Source organism: Antechinus flavipes, chromosome 2 (assembly GCF_016432865.1).
Source record: "Antechinus flavipes isolate AdamAnt ecotype Samford, QLD, Australia chromosome 2, AdamAnt_v2, whole genome shotgun sequence".
NCBI classification, from domain to species: domain Eukaryota; kingdom Metazoa; phylum Chordata; class Mammalia; order Dasyuromorphia; family Dasyuridae; genus Antechinus; species Antechinus flavipes.
This window is the reverse complement of record NC_067399.1, coordinates 497,895,593-497,917,215: the sequence shown is the minus strand read 5'-3', so window position 1 is coordinate 497,917,215 and position 21,623 is coordinate 497,895,593. Positions and strand designations below refer to the sequence as shown.

General features: G+C 36.2%; 1 protein-coding gene across 1 annotated transcript; it reads left to right on the top strand.

Annotated features, from left to right (window-relative positions):
* Positions 1-126: 126 nt before the first annotated feature.
* C2H9orf43 (chromosome 2 C9orf43 homolog) lies at positions 127-20,065 on the top strand. The gene is made up of 12 exons (XM_051979992.1): positions 127-290; positions 1,697-1,895; positions 1,995-2,139; positions 4,236-4,320; positions 12,676-12,800; positions 14,723-14,798; positions 15,291-15,451; positions 16,081-16,222; positions 17,844-17,922; positions 18,259-18,344; positions 18,691-18,775; positions 19,499-20,065. Exons 2-12 carry the CDS (start codon positions 1,697-1,699, stop codon positions 19,726-19,728), a joined length of 1,413 nt encoding a protein of 470 aa, XP_051835952.1. The 5' UTR covers positions 127-290; the 3' UTR covers positions 19,729-20,065.
* Positions 20,066-21,623: the final 1,558 nt, after the last annotated feature.

Sequence of the window (21,623 nt, the reverse complement as noted above, 5' to 3'; positions counted from 1 at the left end):
GCGTGTCCTGCCTGGGCTTCCGTTCGTACACCCGCCTCTCCGTCCCAGCGCGTTCCACGCCGACCGAGAGCAGCGCCAGCCTCGTGCTCTCACAACTAGCGACTTCCCCCGACGGGTTTCGGCCAATCCAAGGGCCCTTTGGCCCAGCCGGGAAACCTGAAAGCCCCGCCCTTCCCGGTGGTCCCCCATGGTGCAGCGCGCGGTTGCCTAGAGACTTCTTTAATTCTCTCTGTGTCGCGCAGACTTAGTGGAGGCTGAATGAACATATATCTGTTGGGCTGGAATGAAAGGTCTGCACTGGGAAAGTTCTGCTCGCTTCAATGCGGGGCAGGGATCCCCTCAAAACCGCGTTTTCGCGTCCCTCTTAGCGGGCGTCCTCCGCGTCCTTCCGCCAGCCCTCCGGCTTGGCAGTGCTCGTTGTCCCTGGCGTGTTGCTTTATCCTGACTCCCAGGTCCTGTTTCCCCATCATTGTCTTCGTGTCCCCGCCCTAATCTCCCTCGGTGGTTCTGTACCTCCTTATGCCCCGCCTGACCCTTACTGCCCTCCGTCTCATTCCTTCTCAGCTCTGTCCCAACATCCCTCAACTCCGCCATCCACTCTTGTGTCTGCTCTGCTTTGGTCCCCACCTCTGCAGCGCACCCCCACGTTTGCCGTGACCCCTGTACTTAGTCCTGCTTGTCTTGTTTTGTGTTTCACTGTGACCTGTCCCAGTCACCAGTTTGGGCCGCAGCGGTGATTCATTGGTGTGAGGAGCTCTCGGTGAGGAGCTACCTCTCCCGGAGCAGAATTGCGATTTCTCAGCGGTTTCCAATCTTAGCTAGCCAGTCATGCAGCCCTGTGTGTTAGAGGCAGGATTTGAATCCTTCTGCTTTCTGTTTGCTCACTATCCGTAATTGCTGCCTCCGACTCATCTTCTAATAACGGTCTCTAATTTTCTTGTGCCCTCCTCCTGGGCTTTTGTTTGGCTTCCCAAAATTCCTGAATCCTTTTTTTCTTTAAGCTTCTTTGATTTCCAGATTTTGCTCCCTTCCTAAAAGAATCTCAAGGCTAGGCTTCTGCTTTCTTTAGCTCTTTTAACTTTCCATTAGAGATGTTTTTTAAATGTTTTAAATAATACATAATTAGTAGTAGTACCATTATTGATAGTATACTAATAGGCTGGTGTTGTGAGGAAAAATGAAGTAATATATGTGAAAGTGTATTGAAAAATAGAAGTGCCATATAAATGCAAGATAATTATATATTTTTTACTCATTTCATAGGATAATGGGATTCGTAATCAGAAGAGAATTTATAGATCATCATTTGACCATTTCATTAGATATAAGGAAGCAGGTGGAAAAGAGAAATTGCTTGTCCTAGGTCACAGATTCACTATCAGATTCCTCCTTCAAATCCCCATCCTCTGACTCCACATTCAGTATTCTTTTCAATCACCATTTTTATCTGCCTCTGCATCAGGATTGTATTAGTTTATTGTCTGTGTTTGTAATATGGAATTAACACTTTTCTTTAATTTCACTAATGATATCTGAACCACCTCCCTGTTGGTCCCCATTCTAATGCCTTTTTTTTTTTTTTGAGGTGATATAGGTATTCACAATCAAATTAAAACATGGGCTACATGTTGCCATGCAGATATAACTATCAATATTATGTAATGTTCCCTATCTTATTCAATTCTTGTTTCCCTAGATGGCTAATGATCTTGAGGTTGATTTCTATAGTCAACCTGTGATAAATATCAGATTGCCAGATCTCAGTCAGTTGGATGAGACCACCTGCTCACAGCTTGTTTGCCAGCATCCACACTGTTGGGCAGCAATCCGAAGGCTTCAAAGAGGCCATCCTCGAATTCTTCAACCAATTTCCAGACCTCCTAAGAAAAGTGAAGGTGAATGGACAAGGCCCTATCACATGTGTACTAAGAACCATATGTTTGGTATATTTAGCCTCCTTTCTGACCAATTTTTATTCTGGTCTGCATTTCTAGATGAACTGCCAACTCTCAAGATAGTGGACTTATCTTTACCTGATTCTTTTATTTTGGCCAAGAGAATCAGTGATTCGGTCCCATTTTTCAAGCATCCGCCTTCTTTGAGTGGAGACTCTAAACTTGAGTCAGATTTACAAAGCAGGTGAATCATCTGAATCATCATGGAAACCCTGGAAATCATATGCCTCAGAATCTCAGGTGTTATTTTTTAGAGCCAGTGCTCCAGAATTTAGCATGCCAGGTTAAAAAAAGAAACAATTGCTTTATCACAATAGGTTTACCTGAGAAGAAAGAGTTATCTCCCACTAATGAAATGAAGTGTTGAGTAGATGTTGAGGAAGGGGAAAGAAATATTTCCATTATTGGGTTCCAATAGACCTGCTAAATGAAATGTACCTGGTCATTGCTGCAAGTAGATTAAATTTTTTTCAGATATTAATTGCTTGGATTACTCTTAATTGCTTCGTGCTTGAAACTATATTGCAAACTCTGAGAGGCAGAGGGGTGGTTTTTGCTTTCTTGGATGTACTATAGTAACCAGCACATAGTTAAATAAGTGTGCAATAAATACTTGGATCGAAAAGTGGATCATCTTGGAGTCAAGGTACAAGTGTTGGACCCTTTTACATACTTTTTAGTGATGTTTTTCCTGTTCAATGTGGCTTGATGAGAGAGGGTGAAACTGAGCAAAGGGTAAGATCATTTTCATGCTTTGGAGAAAAGAATGGAAAACTGCCTTTTTATGGTGTGAAAGTGGACATATGATTGGCAGGCATTCACACTTTTCTCCTGGCTTAAAGCTATAGTGCAATTGATGGGGAACTGCTATAGCAAGTCAGTCCTTTCAATTCAGCTATATTAATATATATCTTTTCTAGCCCTTACTTTCCATTTCTGTGGCTGCTGTATTCAGACCCATGAAGGTACAAACTCATACCTAGCTTGTGTCGATAACCTCCTAACAGGTCTCTGCCTCTTCTTTCAGTCCAACTTGTATACCAGACTGGTTTTCTTAAAGCACTAATTAGTATGTCTTCCCTCCTACCAAAATTTTCATAGGCTTTTCTTTGCTTACAGAATAAAGCCAAAACTTAGGTTTGTTATTCCAGCCTCTTCATTCCCTTTCCCACTTTATTTCCTATTGTTCTACAGGAACCTTACCCTTTATCTAAACTAGTCTACACATCATATTTACTTTTTGTTTTAACACTTATAAAACCCTTTCTAAATGTCAGACCTATGAGGGAGACATTTTAAATATTTCCATTTTCTATATGAGGGAATTTAAGTCTAAAAAAGGAGAAGTGTTTGCCCCAAGATCACTCATGCAGTGTCTGTCTGACATTCTCTCCACCTTACTGGATTGTCTTTCTAGGACCAACTCAAGTTCTCCTGTCTTCATGAAATTTAACCAGATTTTTTTCTTTTAAGAGGGATTGGTTGGGGGCAGCTGGGTGGTGCAGTGGATGGAACACCAGCCCTGAAGTCAGGAGGACCTAAGTTCAAATCTGGTCTTAGACACTTAACACGTCCTAGCAGTGTGACCCTGGTCAAGTCACTTAACCCCAATTGCCTCCTTTAAAAAAAAAAAAAAAAAAAAAAAAAAAAAGAGGGATTAGTCTTGCTGCTTTCTCAGAACTCCTAAAGCAGCTAGGTGGCGTGGTGCATGGAGTCAGGAAGACTCATCCTTCCAAGACTCATCTTCCTAAATTCAAATCTAGTAGCAGACACTTACCATTTATGTGACTCTGGGAAAGTAACCCTATCCTTAGTTTCCTTATTTATAAATTTGCCTTAGTTTCCTTGTTTATAAAATGAGCTGGAGAAGAAAATGACAAGCCTCTCCAATATCTTTAACAAAAAAAACTTCAAATGAATTCATGAAGAGCTGAACATAATTGAAAATGGTTGAAAAACAACTCATTATATAGCTAACACCTGACGCATTGTACAATTCCTATCTTCCCAACTAGTATAAATCTCTTGAAGACAGGGACTGCATCTCATACTTCCATGTGTCCTCCACATAGTAGATGTTTCACACTTGTCTGTTGATCATGATGAATTTCTTTACCACCATATTGGGAAGCAGAAATTAAAAAGGGGAACTATACAATAGTGAGGAGAATTATGTAGAAGCATTACTGCCATAAGCATGAGGAAGGGTTACTCCTAGACTTTACCAGCCTTTATTTTCCTTTCACTTTTCCTAATAATCCTTTTATGTTCCTATTTCAGTGTGGAAGAACCTTTGTTAGGCTTCAGATCTCTGAGAGACTTCCATGGTAGGGATTTTGGCCAGAATCGTCGAAAACCTGCCAAAGTAAGCAAAGAAAATTAATCCACGTTTGTAATATAGTGTATCTTTCCAGGTGAGCTGAATAGCACAGAATAAAATGTTTCCTTTATATAACCTGTATTCTTGGGTAGGACTCCAGGTGGTACCATAGTGCATGGTGCTGGGTTTAGAGTCAGAAAAACTCATTTTCCTTAATTCAGATCTGGATACTTAACTAGTTGTGTGACTCTGGGCAAGTCATTAACCCTGTTTGACTCAGTTTCCTCATCTGATAAAGTGAGCTGGAGAAGAAAATGGTAGACAATTCCAGTATCTTCACAAGAAAACCCAAATGGGGTCATGAAGAGCTGGTTTTGACTGAAACGACTACACAGCAATATTCTTGGGTAGTGTCTGTTGTTTCATGATTGAAGAAAGCCGTAATCTCAGAAGTATAGAATAAATTTGGGAAGTTCAGTGATAAAATGTGTGTGTGTGTGTGTGTGTGTGTGTGTGTGTGTGTATAAATATTCAGTTATTTTAAAACAAAGTTCAGAGACTTACATGAACTGATGTTGAGTGAAATGAGCAGAACTAGTTCATCATTATATACAGCAACAAGAAGACTACGATGATCTGTTTTGATGGACTGTGGCTCTCTTCAACAATGAGATTATTCAAACCAGTGATGAAGAGAGCTATCTGCATCCAGAAAGAGACCTGTGGGAATTGAGCATGGATGACAACATAACATTCTCACTCTTTTTGCTGTTTGCTTGCATTCTGTTTTCTTTCTCAGTTTTTTTTTCCTTATTGATCCAATTTTTCTTGGGCAGCAAGACAACAATATGTATACATATATTGAATTTAACATATATTTAAACATATTTAACATGTATTAGATTACTTGCCATCTAGGGGAGGAGGTGGGAAAGAGGGGAAAATTTGGAGCACAGGTTTTGCAAGGGTTAATGTTGAAAAATTACCCATGCGTATGTTTTGTAAATAGATTACTGTAAATAGATTTTATAAATAGATTAATAGATTAAATAGATTTGTTTTTAATTTTACTTTTATTTTTTTCATTTTTTAATTAAAATTTTTTATTTACAAAACATTGACTATTGTGTCTTGTGTACCTAATCTATCCCACTTGATCCACCACTCTTTCTTAGCCAGTAATAAATGGTTTTGATGACTATTGCTTTATAATAGTTTTAGACCTGGTATGGCCAGACCACCTTTGTTTGCATTTTTTTCATTAATTCCCTTTAAATTCTTGACCTTTTGTTCTTCCAGGTGAATTTTGTTATTATTTTTTCTAGCTCTATAAAGTAATTTTTGTTTTGGCAGTTTGATTGGTATGGCTCTGAATAAGCAGATCAATTTAGATAGAATTGTTATTTTTATTACATTAACCTACTTAGAAGCAATTAATATTTTCCCAATATTTTAGATTCGACTTTATTTTTTTTAATTTTCAATAGTATTTTATTTTTAAAATATATGTGAAGATAGTTTTAACATTCATTTTTGTAAGACTTTGTGCTTCAAATTTTTCTCTTTTTCTCCCTTCTGTCCTTCCTCCTCAAGATAGCAATCAATTTTTTTCTTTTTAAAAAAATTTATTTTTATAACTTTTTATTTACAAAATATATGCATGGGTAATTTTTCAACATTGACCCTTGCAAAATCTTCTGTTTCAAATTTTCCCTTTCTTCCCCCCTACTCTGCTCCCCTAGATGGCAAGTAGTTCAATACACATTAAATATGTTAAGATATATGTTAAATCCAATATATGTATACATATTTATACAGTTATCTTGCTGCCCAAGAAAAATTGGACCTAGCAAGAAAGAAAAAACCTGAGAAGGAAAACAAAAATGCAAGCAAACAGTAACAGAAAGAGTGGAAATGTTATGTTGTGGTCCACACTCATTTCTCATAGTTCTCTCTCTGGATGTAGCTGGTTCTCTTCATTACTGAACAATTGGGACTGATTTGAATCATTTTATTGTTGAAGAGAGCCACATCCATCAGAATTGATCCTTATATAGTATTGTTATTATTATTGTTGTTGAAGTGTATAATGATCTCCTGGTTCTGCTCATTTCACTTAGCATCAGTTCATGTAAGTCTCTGCAGGCCTTTCTGAAATCATCCTCCTGATTATTTCTTATAGAACAATAATATTCCATAACATTCATATACCATAACTTATTCAGCCGTTCTTCAATTGATAGGCATCAATTCAGTTTCCAGTTTCTTGCCACTACAAAGTTTCTTGTCACATGTGGGTCCCTTTCCCTCCTTTAAGCTCTTTTTGGGATATAAGCCCAATAGTAACACTGAGAGCAGTCAACTTGATAGTGGTTAAATATGTGCAATTCTTTTAAACATTTTTCCATATTTGATCTGACTTTATGTGAAAAGTATTTTGCAATTGTGTTTATATAGTTTCTAGCTTTGTCTTGGGAAGTAGATTCCCCCAAAATATTGTCTGCAATTATTTTAAATAGTATTTCTCTTTCTGTCTCTTGCTGTTGGATTTTGTTGGTAACATGTAGAAATACTAAGGGTAGAATTCTGGGAAGATGGTGGGTAGGTTGGTAAATTTCAGGCTCTCCAAATTTTCCCCACAAGTGTGTGCTTCAGGCGAACATAAACTGGTGAAAAATCAAGACTTGAGGGATCCCCAAGAACAGTGGGGGGTCCAGTTACAACCCAAGAAGATCTGAAGAAAGACCTCAGACTAGGGATACTTGTCTGAAGTTCATCCCCTCTCACCACCCCCAAGCAAGCCTACAGTTAAGATATATTTATGTATACATGTGTAGATATATACATACATACATACATAGATACATATGACTTTCCTATCCATGCTGACTCTTTAATTAAATTCTGTTTCATAATTTGGACTGCCAAAGAGTTGTGACCAAAAAGAGAACTTTGACACATTAATGCAGGAAATAATCCTAGAAAATTATCCTGGAGTGATAGAAAGTAAGGGAGAAAGTGAAAGAGAAAGTAGAAATAGAAAAAAATTCATTTATTACTACCTCAAAGAGCTTTTTTGTGGAAACCACACAAATTGCCAAATTTCAAAATCCCCAGATCAAAGTAGTTCCAGTTTATTTGAATTGTTTTACAATTCAAATAAACTGGAACTACAATTAGAATTGTATAAGACTTAATAGCAGCCACAGTAAAAGACTATACTTCCTGGAATCATATCTATTAACAATCAAAAGAACTAGGTCTACAGCCAAAAATATATCTAGCAAAAATTATAATTTTGAATGAGAAAAAATGGACATTTAATGAACTTGGAAGATTTTCAGAACTTTCTATCAACCAAACCTGAATTTAACAGAAAATTTAAATGTAAGAGCCAATATCAGATATAAATTTTAAGGAATTCAACGTGGACAAATTGTTTAAACATGGACAAATTTTTTTTACATGGGGAATGTAAACTTATATGTTTAAGATTCACATCAACAACAAGGTCACAAAGATTGGCAGAGTTAAGGTAAAAATAGTAATCATATTATACAAATGAGGTACAAAGGAAGAATAAATACAGAAGCATTATAGGAGGGAGGAAGGCTTGTAGCTCTGAAAACCTGCTCACATCCAGAATGCATTCAAGAGGAAAAGCTACATGTATACCATGAATGGTATAGTGTCCTCCAAAATCTATGAAGAAATAAGGGGGAATGATGAGCAGATGGGGAAGACATCTGGAGGTTGTTTAATAGGACCTTCTATTAGGTTAATTAAGGGAGATTAATTAATAGGAAGCCAAATTATGGAACAGAATTTAATTAAAGAGTCAGCATGGATAGGAAAGAAATATGTATCTATGGTATATATGTATATATCTACACATATATACATAAATATATCTTAACTGTAGCTTGCTTGGGGGTGGTGAGAGGAGATGAAAGAGAGAAAAAAAGAAAAAAGTAAGGTGTGCAGCAGAGAACCAAAGAGCAATTTACAAGGAAGTATAGAGAAAATGGATGCTCATGAATATAATTTCTTCTATTTATATATATACTTTCTTGATCTGGTAATTTGTTATGTATTTTGAATTCTCCCTGATATTCTGCTCAGCATATGATTGTGTTCTCTTTTCTTTTGTTTTATATTACTTTTCTGTTTTTCTTTTTTATCCCCCTTACTATAAAAACTTTTTTTTAATAGCTTTTTATTTACAAGTTATATGCATGGGTAATTTTACAGCATTGACAATTGCCAAACCTTTTGTTCCAATTTTTCCCTTCCTTCCCCCCACTCCCTCCCCTAGATGGGCAGTATGACCAATACATGTTAAATATATTAAAGGATAAATTAAATACAAAATAAGTATACATGTCCAAACCATTATTTTGCTGTACAAAAAGAATCGGACTCCGATATATTGTACAGTTAGCCTATGATTCCTTCCTTTTTTTCCAAATAAAATAAACTTAAAAAAATATCAATGATTTATGTGGGTTTATTTTATATCCTACAACTTCGCTAAAGTTGTTAATTGTTTCAATTCTTTACTTGATTCTCTAGGATTCTCCAGGTATACCATCATTTCATCTGCAGATAGTGATAATTTTGTTTCCTCATTGCCTACTCTAATTCTTTTAGTTTCTTTTTCTTCTCCTACTGCTAAAGCTAACATTTCTAGTATGATATTGAATAATAGTAATGATATTGCACATCCTTGTTTCATATTTGATCTTATTAGGAGTGCTTCTAGTTTATCTCTATTACATATAATGCTTGTTGATGATTTTAGATGGCTGCTGCTTATCATTTTAAGGAAAACTCCATTTATTCCTATGCCCTCTAGTGTTTTTAAATAGAAATGGGTGCTGCATTTTGTCAAATGCTTTTTCTGCATCTAGTGAGATAATCATATGATTTCTGTTAGTTTTGTTATTTGAGATGGTCAGTTATGCTAGTATTTTTCCTGATGTTGAACCATCCCAGAATTCCTGGTACAAATCTTATTTGTTCATGGTATATTATCCTAGTGATTGATTGCTGTTAATCTCTTTGTTAATACTTAAGATTTTTGCATCAATATTTATTAGGAAGATTGGTCTATAATTTTCTTTCTCTGTTTTGGCCTTGGCCCTTCCTGGTTTAGGTATCAATATCATTATTTGTGTCACAAAAGGAATTTGATAGAATTCCTTCTGTACCTATTTTTCAAAATAATTTACATAGTATTAGAATTAATTGTTCTTTAAATGTTTGGTAGAATTCACCTGTAAAACCATCTGGCTCTGAAGGTTTTTTCTTAGCGAGTTCATTGTTGACTTGTTCAATTTTTTCCCCTGAACTGGGGTCATTAGGTATTTTATTTCTGCTTCTGTTAAACTGGGCAATTTATATTTTTTATGAATATTTATCTGTTTGATTTATATCATCAGATTTATTGTCACGTGATTAGGCAAAATTTATTTTCCTTTAATTTCCTTTTCATTTATGGTAAGTTCATTCTTTTTGTTTTTGACATTGGTAATTTGATTTTCTTTTCTTTTTCTAATCAAATTAAAGGTTTATCTATTTTATTGATTTTTTTTTCATAAAATCAACTCTAGTTTTATTTATGAGTTCAGAAGTTTTTTATTTTCAATTTTGTTAATCTCGCCTTTGATTTTCAGAATTTTTAATTTGATATTTAATTGGGGTTTTACTTTGTTCTTTTTCTATCTTTTTTAGTTGCATGCCTAATTCATTGATCTGCTCTTTATTTTATTCATGCAAGCATTTAGAGATATAAAATTTCCTCTTAAGAATTGCTTTGGCTGCATTCCCAAAGTTTTGGTATATTGTCTCATTATCTTTTGGATGAAATGCTTGTTTCTATGATTTGTTATTTGACCAACTCATTCTTTAGGGTTAAATTGTTTAATTTCCAATTAGTTTTTAATTTATCTTTACATGACTTTTCCGTTAAATTGTTTAATTTTTAATTAGTTTTTGGTCTACCTTTTCATGACTCTTTATTGCATGTAATTTTTATTGCATCATGATCTGAAAAGAATGCACTTAACATTTCTGCCTTTCTGTATTTGATTGTGAGGTTTTTATACCCTAATACTTGATCAGTTTTTGTGTAGGTGCTATTTGCCTTTGAGAAAAGGGCATGTTCTTTTTTTTCACCATTCAATTTTCTCCAGAAGACTTATTGTTCTTCAGAGCAGTTAGATCATTTCACAGATCCACCAACAATGCATCAGCATCCCACGTTTTCCCACATCCCTTCTAACACTTATCTTTTCCTGTTATCTTAGCCCATGTGAGATGTGTGAAGTGTTACTTCAGAGTTGTAATAATTCATATTTTTCTAATCAATTTCTCTAGTAATTTAAAACATTTTTCCATATGACCATAAGTGGCTTTAATGTTTTCATCTGAAAATTGTCTGTTCATATCTTTTGACCATTCATGAATTGGGGAATGACTTGTATTCTTATAAATTCGACTTGTCTCTATTTAGGAATGAGGCCTTTATCATAAATCCTGCCTATGAAAACTTTCTCCCCCACTTTTCTACTTAACTTTTAATTTTTGCTGCATTGTTTTTTTTTGTGTGTGTAAAAACTTTTTAATTTAATGTAAAAAAAAGTTGCCCATTTTGCATTTTTTAATGTTCTCTAGTTCTTCTTTGGCCATAAATTCCTCCCTTTCACATATCTGATAGGTAGACTATCCTTTGCTTGACTAATTTACTTATAGTATCATTCTTTATGTCTAAGTTATGAACCCATTTTGACCCTATCTTGGTATAGAATATGAGATGTTGGTCTGTGTCTAGTTTCTGCCATACTATTTTCCAATTTTCCAGCAATTTTTGACAAAAAATAAATTCTTATCCCAGAAACTGGAGTTTTGGGGTTTATCAAATACTAGATTACTGTAGTCACTATTGTCTTGTGTAACAAACTTATCCCACTGATCCACTACTCTTTTTCTTAGTCAATAGCAAATGTTTTGATGATTGCTGCCTTATAATATAGTTTTAGGTCTGGTACTACTATGCTATCTTTCTTTGCATTTTCCCCCATTAATTTCCTTGATATTTTTGTTCTTTTGTTCTTCCAGATGAATTTTATTATTATTTTTTCTAGCCCTATAAAGTAAATATTTGGTAGTTTGATTGGTATGGCAATGAATAAGCAGATTTAGGTGGAATTGTCATTTTTATTGTGTTAGCTCAGCTTACTCATGAGCAACTGATATTCTTCCAGTTGTTTAGCTCTAACTTTGTGTGAAAATGTTTTGTGATTGTGTTCATATAGTTCCTCTCAGGTAGATTGCCAGATATTTTATATTATTTATAGTAATTTTAAATGGGATTTCTTTTTCTATCTTTTGCTGTTGGGCTTTCTTGGTTACATATAGAAATGCTAATGTTTTATGTGGGTTTATTTGATATCCTGCAACTCTGTTAAAGTTGTTAATTGTTTTAAGTAATTTTTTAGTTGATTCTCTAAATATACCATCTTATCTGCAAAAAACGATAATTTTGTTTCCTCATTGCTTTCTCAATTTCTTTTTCTTCTCTTATTGCTAATGCTAACATTTCTTATGATGATAGACAACCTTGTTTCATTCCCGATCTTACTGGGAATGTTTTTGGTTTACCCCATTATATATAATGCTTGTTGATGGTTTTAGATAGATGCTACTTATCATTTTAGGGAAAACTTCATTTATTCCTGTACACTCTAGTGTTTTTATTAGGAATGGTAGTGTATTTTGTCAAATGCTTTTTCTGCATCTACAGAGGTAATCATATGATTTCAGTTAGTTTTGTTATTTATATGGTCAATTATGTTGATAGTTTTCCTGATACTAAACCAGCCCAGCATTCTTGGTATAAATTCTACTTGATCATAGTGTATTATCCTGTTTACAAGTTGCTGTAATCTCTTTGATAATATTTTTAAAAGATTTTTTTTGCATCAATATTTATTAGGAAAATTGGTTTATAATTTCCTTTTTCTCTTTTGGCCCTGGCCCTTCCTGGTTTAGATATCAGCGATATCAGTTGTGTAGCCTCACTCAGCTTCAGTTTTCTGATTTATAAAAATGATAATAATTCTTTGTCATAGGCTTGTTGTGAGGTTCCAATGAGGAAAAAAATATATTATGAGGTTCCAATGAGTATATGTTCAATTTATTTATACACATATACATACATATATTGCTCTGTAAACCATAAAGTATAAAGCACTATATAAATGTCAGCTGTTATCATTGTTATTATCGATTTCCCTGACTTATGTGCCACTTGGGTACTTATTTTGAACTGAGTATTTGGGTCAAATAAACCCACATAAATTAGCATTGTTTTCATATCTTTTCATTTTTTTGTTATAGCTCCCAGTGCTGAATTTGAATTCAACATATATTCCAAAATCTCCAGATGGTGGGAATTTAGTTATGGTATGGATCCCAGATGAACCTGTGAAATATAAGAGACCTGACCAGAAATGTAGGACAAAGTGAGCATTATTCCTAACTTTGGTATTTCTTAGATTTTATACCTATATGAAACTCCTAGAGATTCTCCACCTCTAGGTTTTTCTCTGGTAACGATTTTTCATAACAGAAATTAGAATTGCCCCCCAACTCAGTTGAATGGCTGGTGTGAGAGAGGAAATCACCATCATTCTTTTTTTTTTTTAATAATTTATTTTATTTTATTTTATTTAATAATAACTTTATATTGACAGAATCCATGCCAGGGTAATTTTTTTTTACAACATTATCCCTTGCACTCGTTTCTGTTCCGATTTTTCCCCTCCCTCCTTCCACTCCCTCCCCAGATGGCAAGCAGTCCTATATATGTTAGATATGTTGCAGTATATTCTAGATACAATATATGTTTGCAGAATCGAACAGTTCTCTTGTCGCACAGGGAGAATTGGATTCAGAAGGTAAAAATAACCTGGGAAGAAAAACAAAAATGCAAATAGTTCACATTCGTTTCCCAGTGTTCTTTCTTTAGGTGTAGCTGCTTCTGTCCATCATTTATCAATTGAAACTGAGTTAGGTCTCTTTGTCAAAGAAATCCACTTCCATCAGAATACATCTTCTTACAGTATCTTTGCTGAAGTGTATAATGATCTCCTGGTTTTGCTCATTTCACTTAGCATCAGTTCATGTAAGTCTCTCCAAGCCTCTTTGTATTCATCCTGCTGGTTGTTCCTTACAGAACAATAATATTCCATAACATTCATATGCCACAATTTACCCAGTCATTCTCCAATGGATGGACATCCATTCAATTTCCAGTTTCTGGCCACTACACACAGGGCTGCCACAAACATTTTGGCACATACAGGTCCCTTTCCCTTCTTTAGTATCTCTTTGGGGTATAAGCCCAGTAGTAGCACTGCTGGATCAAAGGGTATGCACAGTTTGATAACTTTTTGGGCATAATTCCAGATTGCTCTCCAGAATGGTTGGATTTGTTCACCACTCCACCAACAATGCATCAGTGTCCCAGTTTTCCCACATCCCCTCCAATATTCATCATTATTTTTTCCTATCATCTTAGCCAATCTGAGAGGTGTGTAGTGGTATCTCAGAGTTGTCTTAATTTGCATTTCTCTGATCAATAATGATTTGGAACACTCTTTCATATGAGTGGTAATAGTTTCAATTTCATCATCTGAAAATTGTCTGTTCATATCCTTTGACCATTTATCAATTGGAGAATGGCTTGATTTCTTATAAATTAGAGTCAGTTCTCTATATATTTTGGAAATGAGGCCTTTATCAGAAACTTTAACTGTGAAGATGTTTTCCCAGTTTGTTGCTTCCCTTCTAATCTTGTTTGCATTAGTTTTGTTTGTACAAAGGCTTTTTAATTTGATATAATCAAAATTTTCTATTTTGTGATCAGTAATGGTCTCTAGTTCATCTTTGGTCACAAATTTCTTTCTCCTCCATAAATCTGAGAGATAAACTATCCTATGTTCCTCTAATTTATTTATAATCTTGTTCTATATGCCTAGGTCATGGACCCATTTTGATCTTGTCTTGGTATATGGTGTTAAGTGTGAGTCCATGCCTAATTTCTGCCATACTAATTTCCAGTTATCCCGGCAGTTTTTATCAAATAATGAATTCTTATTCCAAAAGTTAGGATCTTTGGGTTTGTCAAACACTAGATTGCTATAGTTGACTATTCTGTCTTGTGAACCTATCCTTTTCCACTGATCAACTAATCTATTTCTTAGCCAATACCACATATCACCATCATTCTTAACAGATTTTACAGAATTACAGATATTACAGATGAGGCCTTATAATTTTCGGATTAATCATTGTTTATTGTATATAAAGTATCTGGAAGTAGGTAGAGAAATCCTGGGACAGTTTGTAATTTATAAGCCTTTTCATGCTTTATTTTCCATAGATTGAGCCCAGTACCTTTGAAGAATAACAAAGCTATACCAAGCTCGGAAAGGATCAGCAAAAGAGCAGCTCAGAAGGTTGTAAACTCTTTGTTTAATTTCACCGATCAAAGTGTTGATGTTTTTGTTCTGTTAGGTAGATTTTTTTTTCCTACCAGTTCTCCTCAACTCCCAATTAAGGAAAGAATCCAAGAGAGATCCTCTTCCAGGTAGAGTCACCAAACGTCTTTCCATTCCAAAAATATTTTCCTTTATGTTTATCCATTTATGGAAAAAAACTTTTTTGTACATCTTTCTAAAGGAGACACCCTTAATTGAGTACTGGGTAAGACAACATAGGATTAGCTGGCTACTAGAGTGGTGTCAGGGACCTTCTGGAAAGGAAATGGAACAAGAATGGTGTTATACAGAGAAGTTGTGCAAAATAAAGCAGGAATTGTGCTTGGAAGAAAGTAAGGGACAAGTTAGAAGTAGTGTTATAAAGCTAGTGTCTTAACTGGAAAAAGTAAGAACCCTAAGGTGGTGACAGGAAAATGAGGGAATTGTTTTTCCTATTTGTTTCTCTTCAAGAAAAAGAAAACAACACAAGTCCCTACTGGTGGGCAACCCTGTTCTGCCCAATTGATACATCGATGGCTAAAGGTGCTCCCACCATCACCAGTCACCATGCCTTCGAATATGGGATCCCTTTCTTCCTGGGATTTCACATTCCCCAAGAAGTCATTAATGAGGTGAGCAGCATTCCTTAGAGCACAGCAATCAGAATGACTTGGGTTTGAATTATCTTTCTGATACTTATTAGCTCTTTGACCTTAGGATCATAGCCTCTTTCTGGCCTTGGTTTTTTCCTTGTACAATGAAGATAAATAAAAGACACACCTGTCTCATAGGATTATTGGCAGAATTGAATGATATTAAGTATGGAAAACACTTTGCAAGCCCTAAAACTGATTTCAGTGTTGAGTTCTTCTCTTCTGTTTCCCTTTCTCTCTTAGTCTTCCTTACCTTCTTTCTCCCTTTCTCCTCCCCTAAGTACTCTTCCTTTTGTTCCTACTCTTTTCCCTTGCTCTTCTCTGTGAATACCAAAAGATGAACCTGCTTCTTTCTGAGTCAAGAAGTGGAGTGAATGCCCCTCCTCCCAATCTGTTTCTACTCTTGCCTTAAGCTCATATTTGGGCACAGATGGGCAATTATCTCTGGATGAGTATCTCTAAATGTTTTTACAGCAGAGTATTGATTTGTGCAAACCTCTTTCATGGTCTGGATAGTGAAATTTCACTGATCCTTTCACCATTTTTAACCATTTATTCATATTCTTTCAGAATAAAACTATTTCCTCTCTGTTTATCCTTCTTTTCAGCTCTTTGTCTAATGAAGAGAAAGCAATTGCAAAGATGGACCAATTGGATGTAATAGATGAAGAGAGCCTTTTTCACAAAAGGCATCAATTTAAATTGTCCAAGACAAAGATGATTCTGGCTGTGCACAGAATAAACCTTCAGGTAAGAGCAAGGAGGTTTTAAGGGGAAGGTGTTTTTTCACTCCACGAGCTCAGAGGATGAGTACTGAAGTCCAAAACACTGGTAACCTTGTTGTCAGAACTGATATTAGGAAGTGTCTTCTCAGGGGAGGATTAACAGCAGGAAGGCTATGCATTCTTTAAGCAGACCATAGGTTAGTGATGCCCTGTATTCAGTCTCTAAAAGTGTTTGCCCTTAAGAACCTTAGAATTCATTTTTGTAGATAAAACATACACATAAAATGGCTTGGAAATTTAGAAGTTATGCTCTTGGTCATACATCATGGATCTTGTATATAACATAACAGCAGATAACAGTTTTTTTGGTCATTGTAGCATGAAAAATCTGTAATGTTGGAGCTGTCCTCATTTTCTGATATTAAAATTTTAATAGAATTTTGCTTTTTTTTAAATCTGTGGTTTTTAAAGTGTTCATTGTTATCTGCCTTTAGTGCACAGCATTAAGCACATATTGCTACTAAATATTTAGAGTTTTTAATCTCCAAAGAGATTTTATAGATTATGGATTGCAAATTCTTCATTTATAGGAGAGAAGAAACCAAAGCCAGGAAGAAGTGATTTGGCTAAAGTCACATAACTAATTAGTGGCTTAGCTTAGACTAGAAATCTGACTCGCAGTCCAGCTCTTTCCATTTATACTGACAGCATTATATGCTGACTCTAGCATGGTTTACTCTTGGAATTGAGATGCTACTTAAATTCTTTTACTCAAGGCAATGAGTGGGACCTGATCTATCTGGAGTAGTCTACTTATTAATATCCTGAACACTTATTTGGCCAAGGTCATTAAGAAAACCCAAGGAGTATGTTGTGAGGACCAACTCCAAGGTGCTGTATTTTTGGCTATACACTTTCAGTCCAAAGTACCAATAGAAACTGAGGACATCTATCACTCCTATGAAGGATGACCTGTAAGATCAGAGTAAATGTCTATAGTTGATCTTGGATAAGAAAAGGGCACAATTAGCATCCTTTTCCCAAAAAGTTTAACTTTTCTGTGGTAGAATGATATAGAAGAAGGAGGAAAAGTGAATCAGCAAAATTCAGGTGGGTAAGAGTCTTAAGAAAAGCAATGTTTTTTCCCCTACAAATATAATCCTTCATAGTAGGAACAGTGCCTTCTATTTCTTCTGCGTACTTTCTGCCACCCTTACATGATAATGCCTAGTAGTGTAGTGTACTGCCCAGTCCTTCTTTGCGATCTCATCCTGGTGAAGAGGTGACTGTGGGTGCTGGAAGACTGTCAGTGCTGGCCCAACTCTGCCAGGCACTACCAGACTGGAAAGTTTGGTGTTTGGGCTCTATGATGGGCTAAGTGTCTTTTTTTTTTCTGAGGACCAACTAGCCTCTGTGAAGTTTGGAGAGACTTACTCATCATCAGATTGTCGTAAGACTTGTTAAATTCTCTGTTCAGGGAGCACTACACGGACAAAATCACAGATCTTTCAGGTATTGAAATATGGACATAGTTAGGTGTGGATCCTAGGGCATATTTGTTGAAGGAAATCATTTGGGAAGAGTTGGGTCTAAGTATTAAAGCAAAAGAGTTCATTTAAATGGGAGCTTTTCTTATGTTTCCTCAGAGCCCAGTGTTGAGATATCCAGCAAATATGAAAGAATTACATTCTAGAACGGCCAGAACAATTCCAATAAAGAAAAAAGGTAGAGTTAAGAGGATCTGCTCTCGGATAAAGGGATAGGCCACTTTGGCCCCACAGAATTGTCCAGAGTCACTTCCCATCCATTGTCCTGGTTGCCCATGGTGTGTTGTGGAGGAATGAGGTAAGGGTGGGGAAGGCAGGAGAAGATAATAGTCCTAGATGAATAATCATGCAGAGTTTTGAATAGGACTTTACCCTACCCTCTACTAGGCTGCCATCTTAATAATATTCTCCTCTGAGCGAAGGGAGGATCAGTTATTAATATGGGGTAAAATGGGAGCTTAGGAATGAAATGTAAATTGACAGAAGAAGAATAGTTTGACTTTTTGCTCATTAGGTCTCAAGATTCCAATGCAGAAAAGTGACAGAGCTGCCAGAGAGCCAGGCCTTTCAAAGAATGAGAAACCACAAAGTTCAGAGATGGTGAGTGATGGTGAAGGTGCCCTGGGTTGAAGATGAGTCCTAGGTGCCTCTCTCAAGTTGCTGTGTAATGGAAGGTTTGGTCCTGTCCTTAGTGCAGACAAGTAGAATTATCAAGGAAAGGTGGATACTCTTAAGTACTCAGGATATTTAGTACAGATGGTAAGATGCTCCACAGTCTCTTAAATTTTTCTGGGTCTTATCTTAGATGCTGAGTTTGAGAAGTCATTTTAATAGCCAAGAATCTTTCAAGTGCTTTTTTCTTTCTCATTTTCATATTACACACAGACACACAGTCACATACATGTGAGCTTATGTACTTATCAACCTATTGAATCATGAATTTCAGGAGCTCAAGGAATCAAAGAAGAAAAAGGAATTTTTGGCGTTAAATCGAGTTTCTCTCACTCGCAACTTTCTGCCTCAAAAAGACAGTAAGTGATTCTATAAGAAGCAATCAGCAGGCTTACATTCATTGATGCTAACTGAAGTGAGTAGAACCAAGAGAACACTGTGCACAGCAACAAGATTATTATAGGATGATCAATTCTGATGGACTTGGCTCTTTTCAACAATGAGGTGATTCAGACCAATTTCAATAGACTTGGGATGGAGACAGTGATCTGCATCCAGAAAGAGGAATATAGGGACTGAATAGTGGATCACAACATAGTATTTTCATTTTTTTTTGGGTGGTTGTCTGCTTGCTTGTTTTCTTTCTCATTTTCCCCCTTTTGATCTGATTTTTTTTGTGCAACATGATAATATGAAAATCTGTTTAGAAGAATTACACATATTTAACCTATATCAGATTATTTGCTGTCTAGGGGAAGAGGGAGGTGAGGAGAGAGGGAGAAAAAATTGGAACACAAAGTTTTGCAGTGTTGAATGTTGAAAAGGATCTTTGCACGTATTTTACATGCAATATATATATGTGTGTGTGTGTGTATGTATATATATATATTGAGAGACAATAAGTGATTGGTTGGGATGAGACTGTAAGTGGCAGAGGGTGGGAGAAATTGAGCCATGAGGACCCAGGATGGGACCTCCCTTGTCTAGATAGAATTTCCCTAGGACCTCTACTCTATCTCTGCTGCTTATGAGAATTTAGGAAAAGCCAAAAAGCACCAGTTGAAGCTTGATTTTTCTTTCAGGTATTGTCTCAGCAAAGGAAGAGCAGATCCAGAAACACAGTGTTGTTGCTGACAAGGCACAAGTGCAGAAGCCTAAAGCTCAGAATGTGAAAACAGAGGAAAGTTCTGAGGTTCCCTTGGCTGTTGATGAAAAGAAGTTAAAGGAGGAACCTTCAGACTCCATACAGATTCCTCAGGCTTCTGAAGAGCAAGAGGATGAACCACCCACCCCACCAACTAGCCGAGAATGAGAATAGAATATTGAAGATGTCAGTCGTACTTGTCAGCTCCATCCAAGAGGGTAGTCAGTCCTCTCAGGATAAGGTTGACTCCTCCACTTTTCCATTGGGAAAATGAGTTTCTCTTTGGAGCTCTTAGTCAGGCCTGTACTGTGTCTGTTTACCTTCTCTCCCTTTCTACCTGTTTCTGGTCTCTGGCTAGGTGTTAAGAAAAGGATTTAAGGGCTTAAGAAAAAGGGGATTGAAAAATAGGTTCCTTTGAGCCTAAGAAGGTTGTGTTAATCAGATCTGGATTATTGTTCTCAAGTGGTTCTGATGTAATGATTAAAATAGTCATTTTCATTCAGAAGATTCATGTGTCTGTTCTGGTGGGGGTTTGGTTCAGCATGTGAGCAGGAACACAGGCAAAAATATTTCCTGTAGAAATACCATTTTATGTCTTTTATTCACTCTTCTGCATTAACATTTTGGAGTTGAGTGAAGATCCTTCTCCTTTCCTTGTTGGAAATCTAGAATGTTTCACAGGTGGAGGCCACAGCGCAGAGTAGATATTTGATTTGTAAGCTTGTCCACCAGTGAGGCTTCACTGACTCTCTGTATGCATTCCCAAATGGGAGGGGGATCGTTATCAAATAATTATTAATTTGTTTGACACTAAACTAAACATGTTATAGTAGAGCACTGAACTAGGATTCTTCAGGAAGGCTGGAATTCAGATCTTTTGAAACTAGCTATGTGATTATGGGCAAGTCATTTATTTAATCTGTCTGAACCTCAGTCTCAGTTTCCTACTCTACAAAATGGGAACAACACAGGTAGTATCTATTTTATAGGATTATTGTGAAATGCAGATGAGTTATATATAAAACTCATTGTAAGCTTCAAAAGGGCAATTAAGAAAAATGTTATATGATAATGATAGAGAAAGAGCTACAGTTTCTGATGTGTTTGAATTTATAGGAAAATATATTGAGTTTCAAATCAAGTCTGTGTAAAATTTTAGATTTGAGAAAATGTTAGAGACTTTAATATTTAGGATGAATTTTACTTAAAAGCTGGAGGATGGAGAAGGTTATGATTCCCTGAATTCTCCCAAAGCATGAAGTGAAAGTTTGAGAAATCTTGACTCCTTGCTCTTTGGCCCCTTATCTTAGAGATGATCTATTAGGTCCAGAGAAGTTGGTGGTAAATTACCACCTGCTGGCCCCCTCTTATTTTGTATATGAGGAGACTGAGCCTCAGAGGAGTGGTTTATCTAAGTCACACAGGTAGTAAGTGGCAGAGCCAGTAATTGAACGCATGTCCTATCCTCCAGGTTCAGTGCCCTTTCTGCTATACCACAGGGCCCAGTCCACTGGCCTCTTTGCCCATGATATTTCTACTGAATGATGTCCTTTCACAATTAGCCATGGCACATGTTTTCATCTAAGTTTGGCTTTCCTCCAGCTGGAATGGTCTCCTTATCCCATCTCTACTTATGAGTGATCTTTCCTGGTCATTAATTGGGGTATGTCCCAATTGGAATAACAGTACCAGCCTAAAACAAATACAAATAGGAAGGTACATTTATCACTTCCTTTCTCCCTGCCTGCCCATGCTATTACATTGCAAAGTCATACCAAAAGGATTTTTCATTATTTGTGCCACTTTTCAACTGTATTGAAGAATCAATTACATTTAATTGAATATTCATGGATTAGGAAAATGAAGTTTTATGTGGGCAGTTGTCCTGATATATTCCCAAGGCTACCCCTGAAATACACAGGTGGAGAAAGATTTACTGGAGGCCCCAGCACACCCCTCCCCCAACCTTTCTGGTGGGGAACATGCCTCTAGTGTTCTGAGAGGAGGAACAAGGTAACTGTCACTAACTGCCACTGTTCTCATTACAGCAAGTTAAGAGCCAG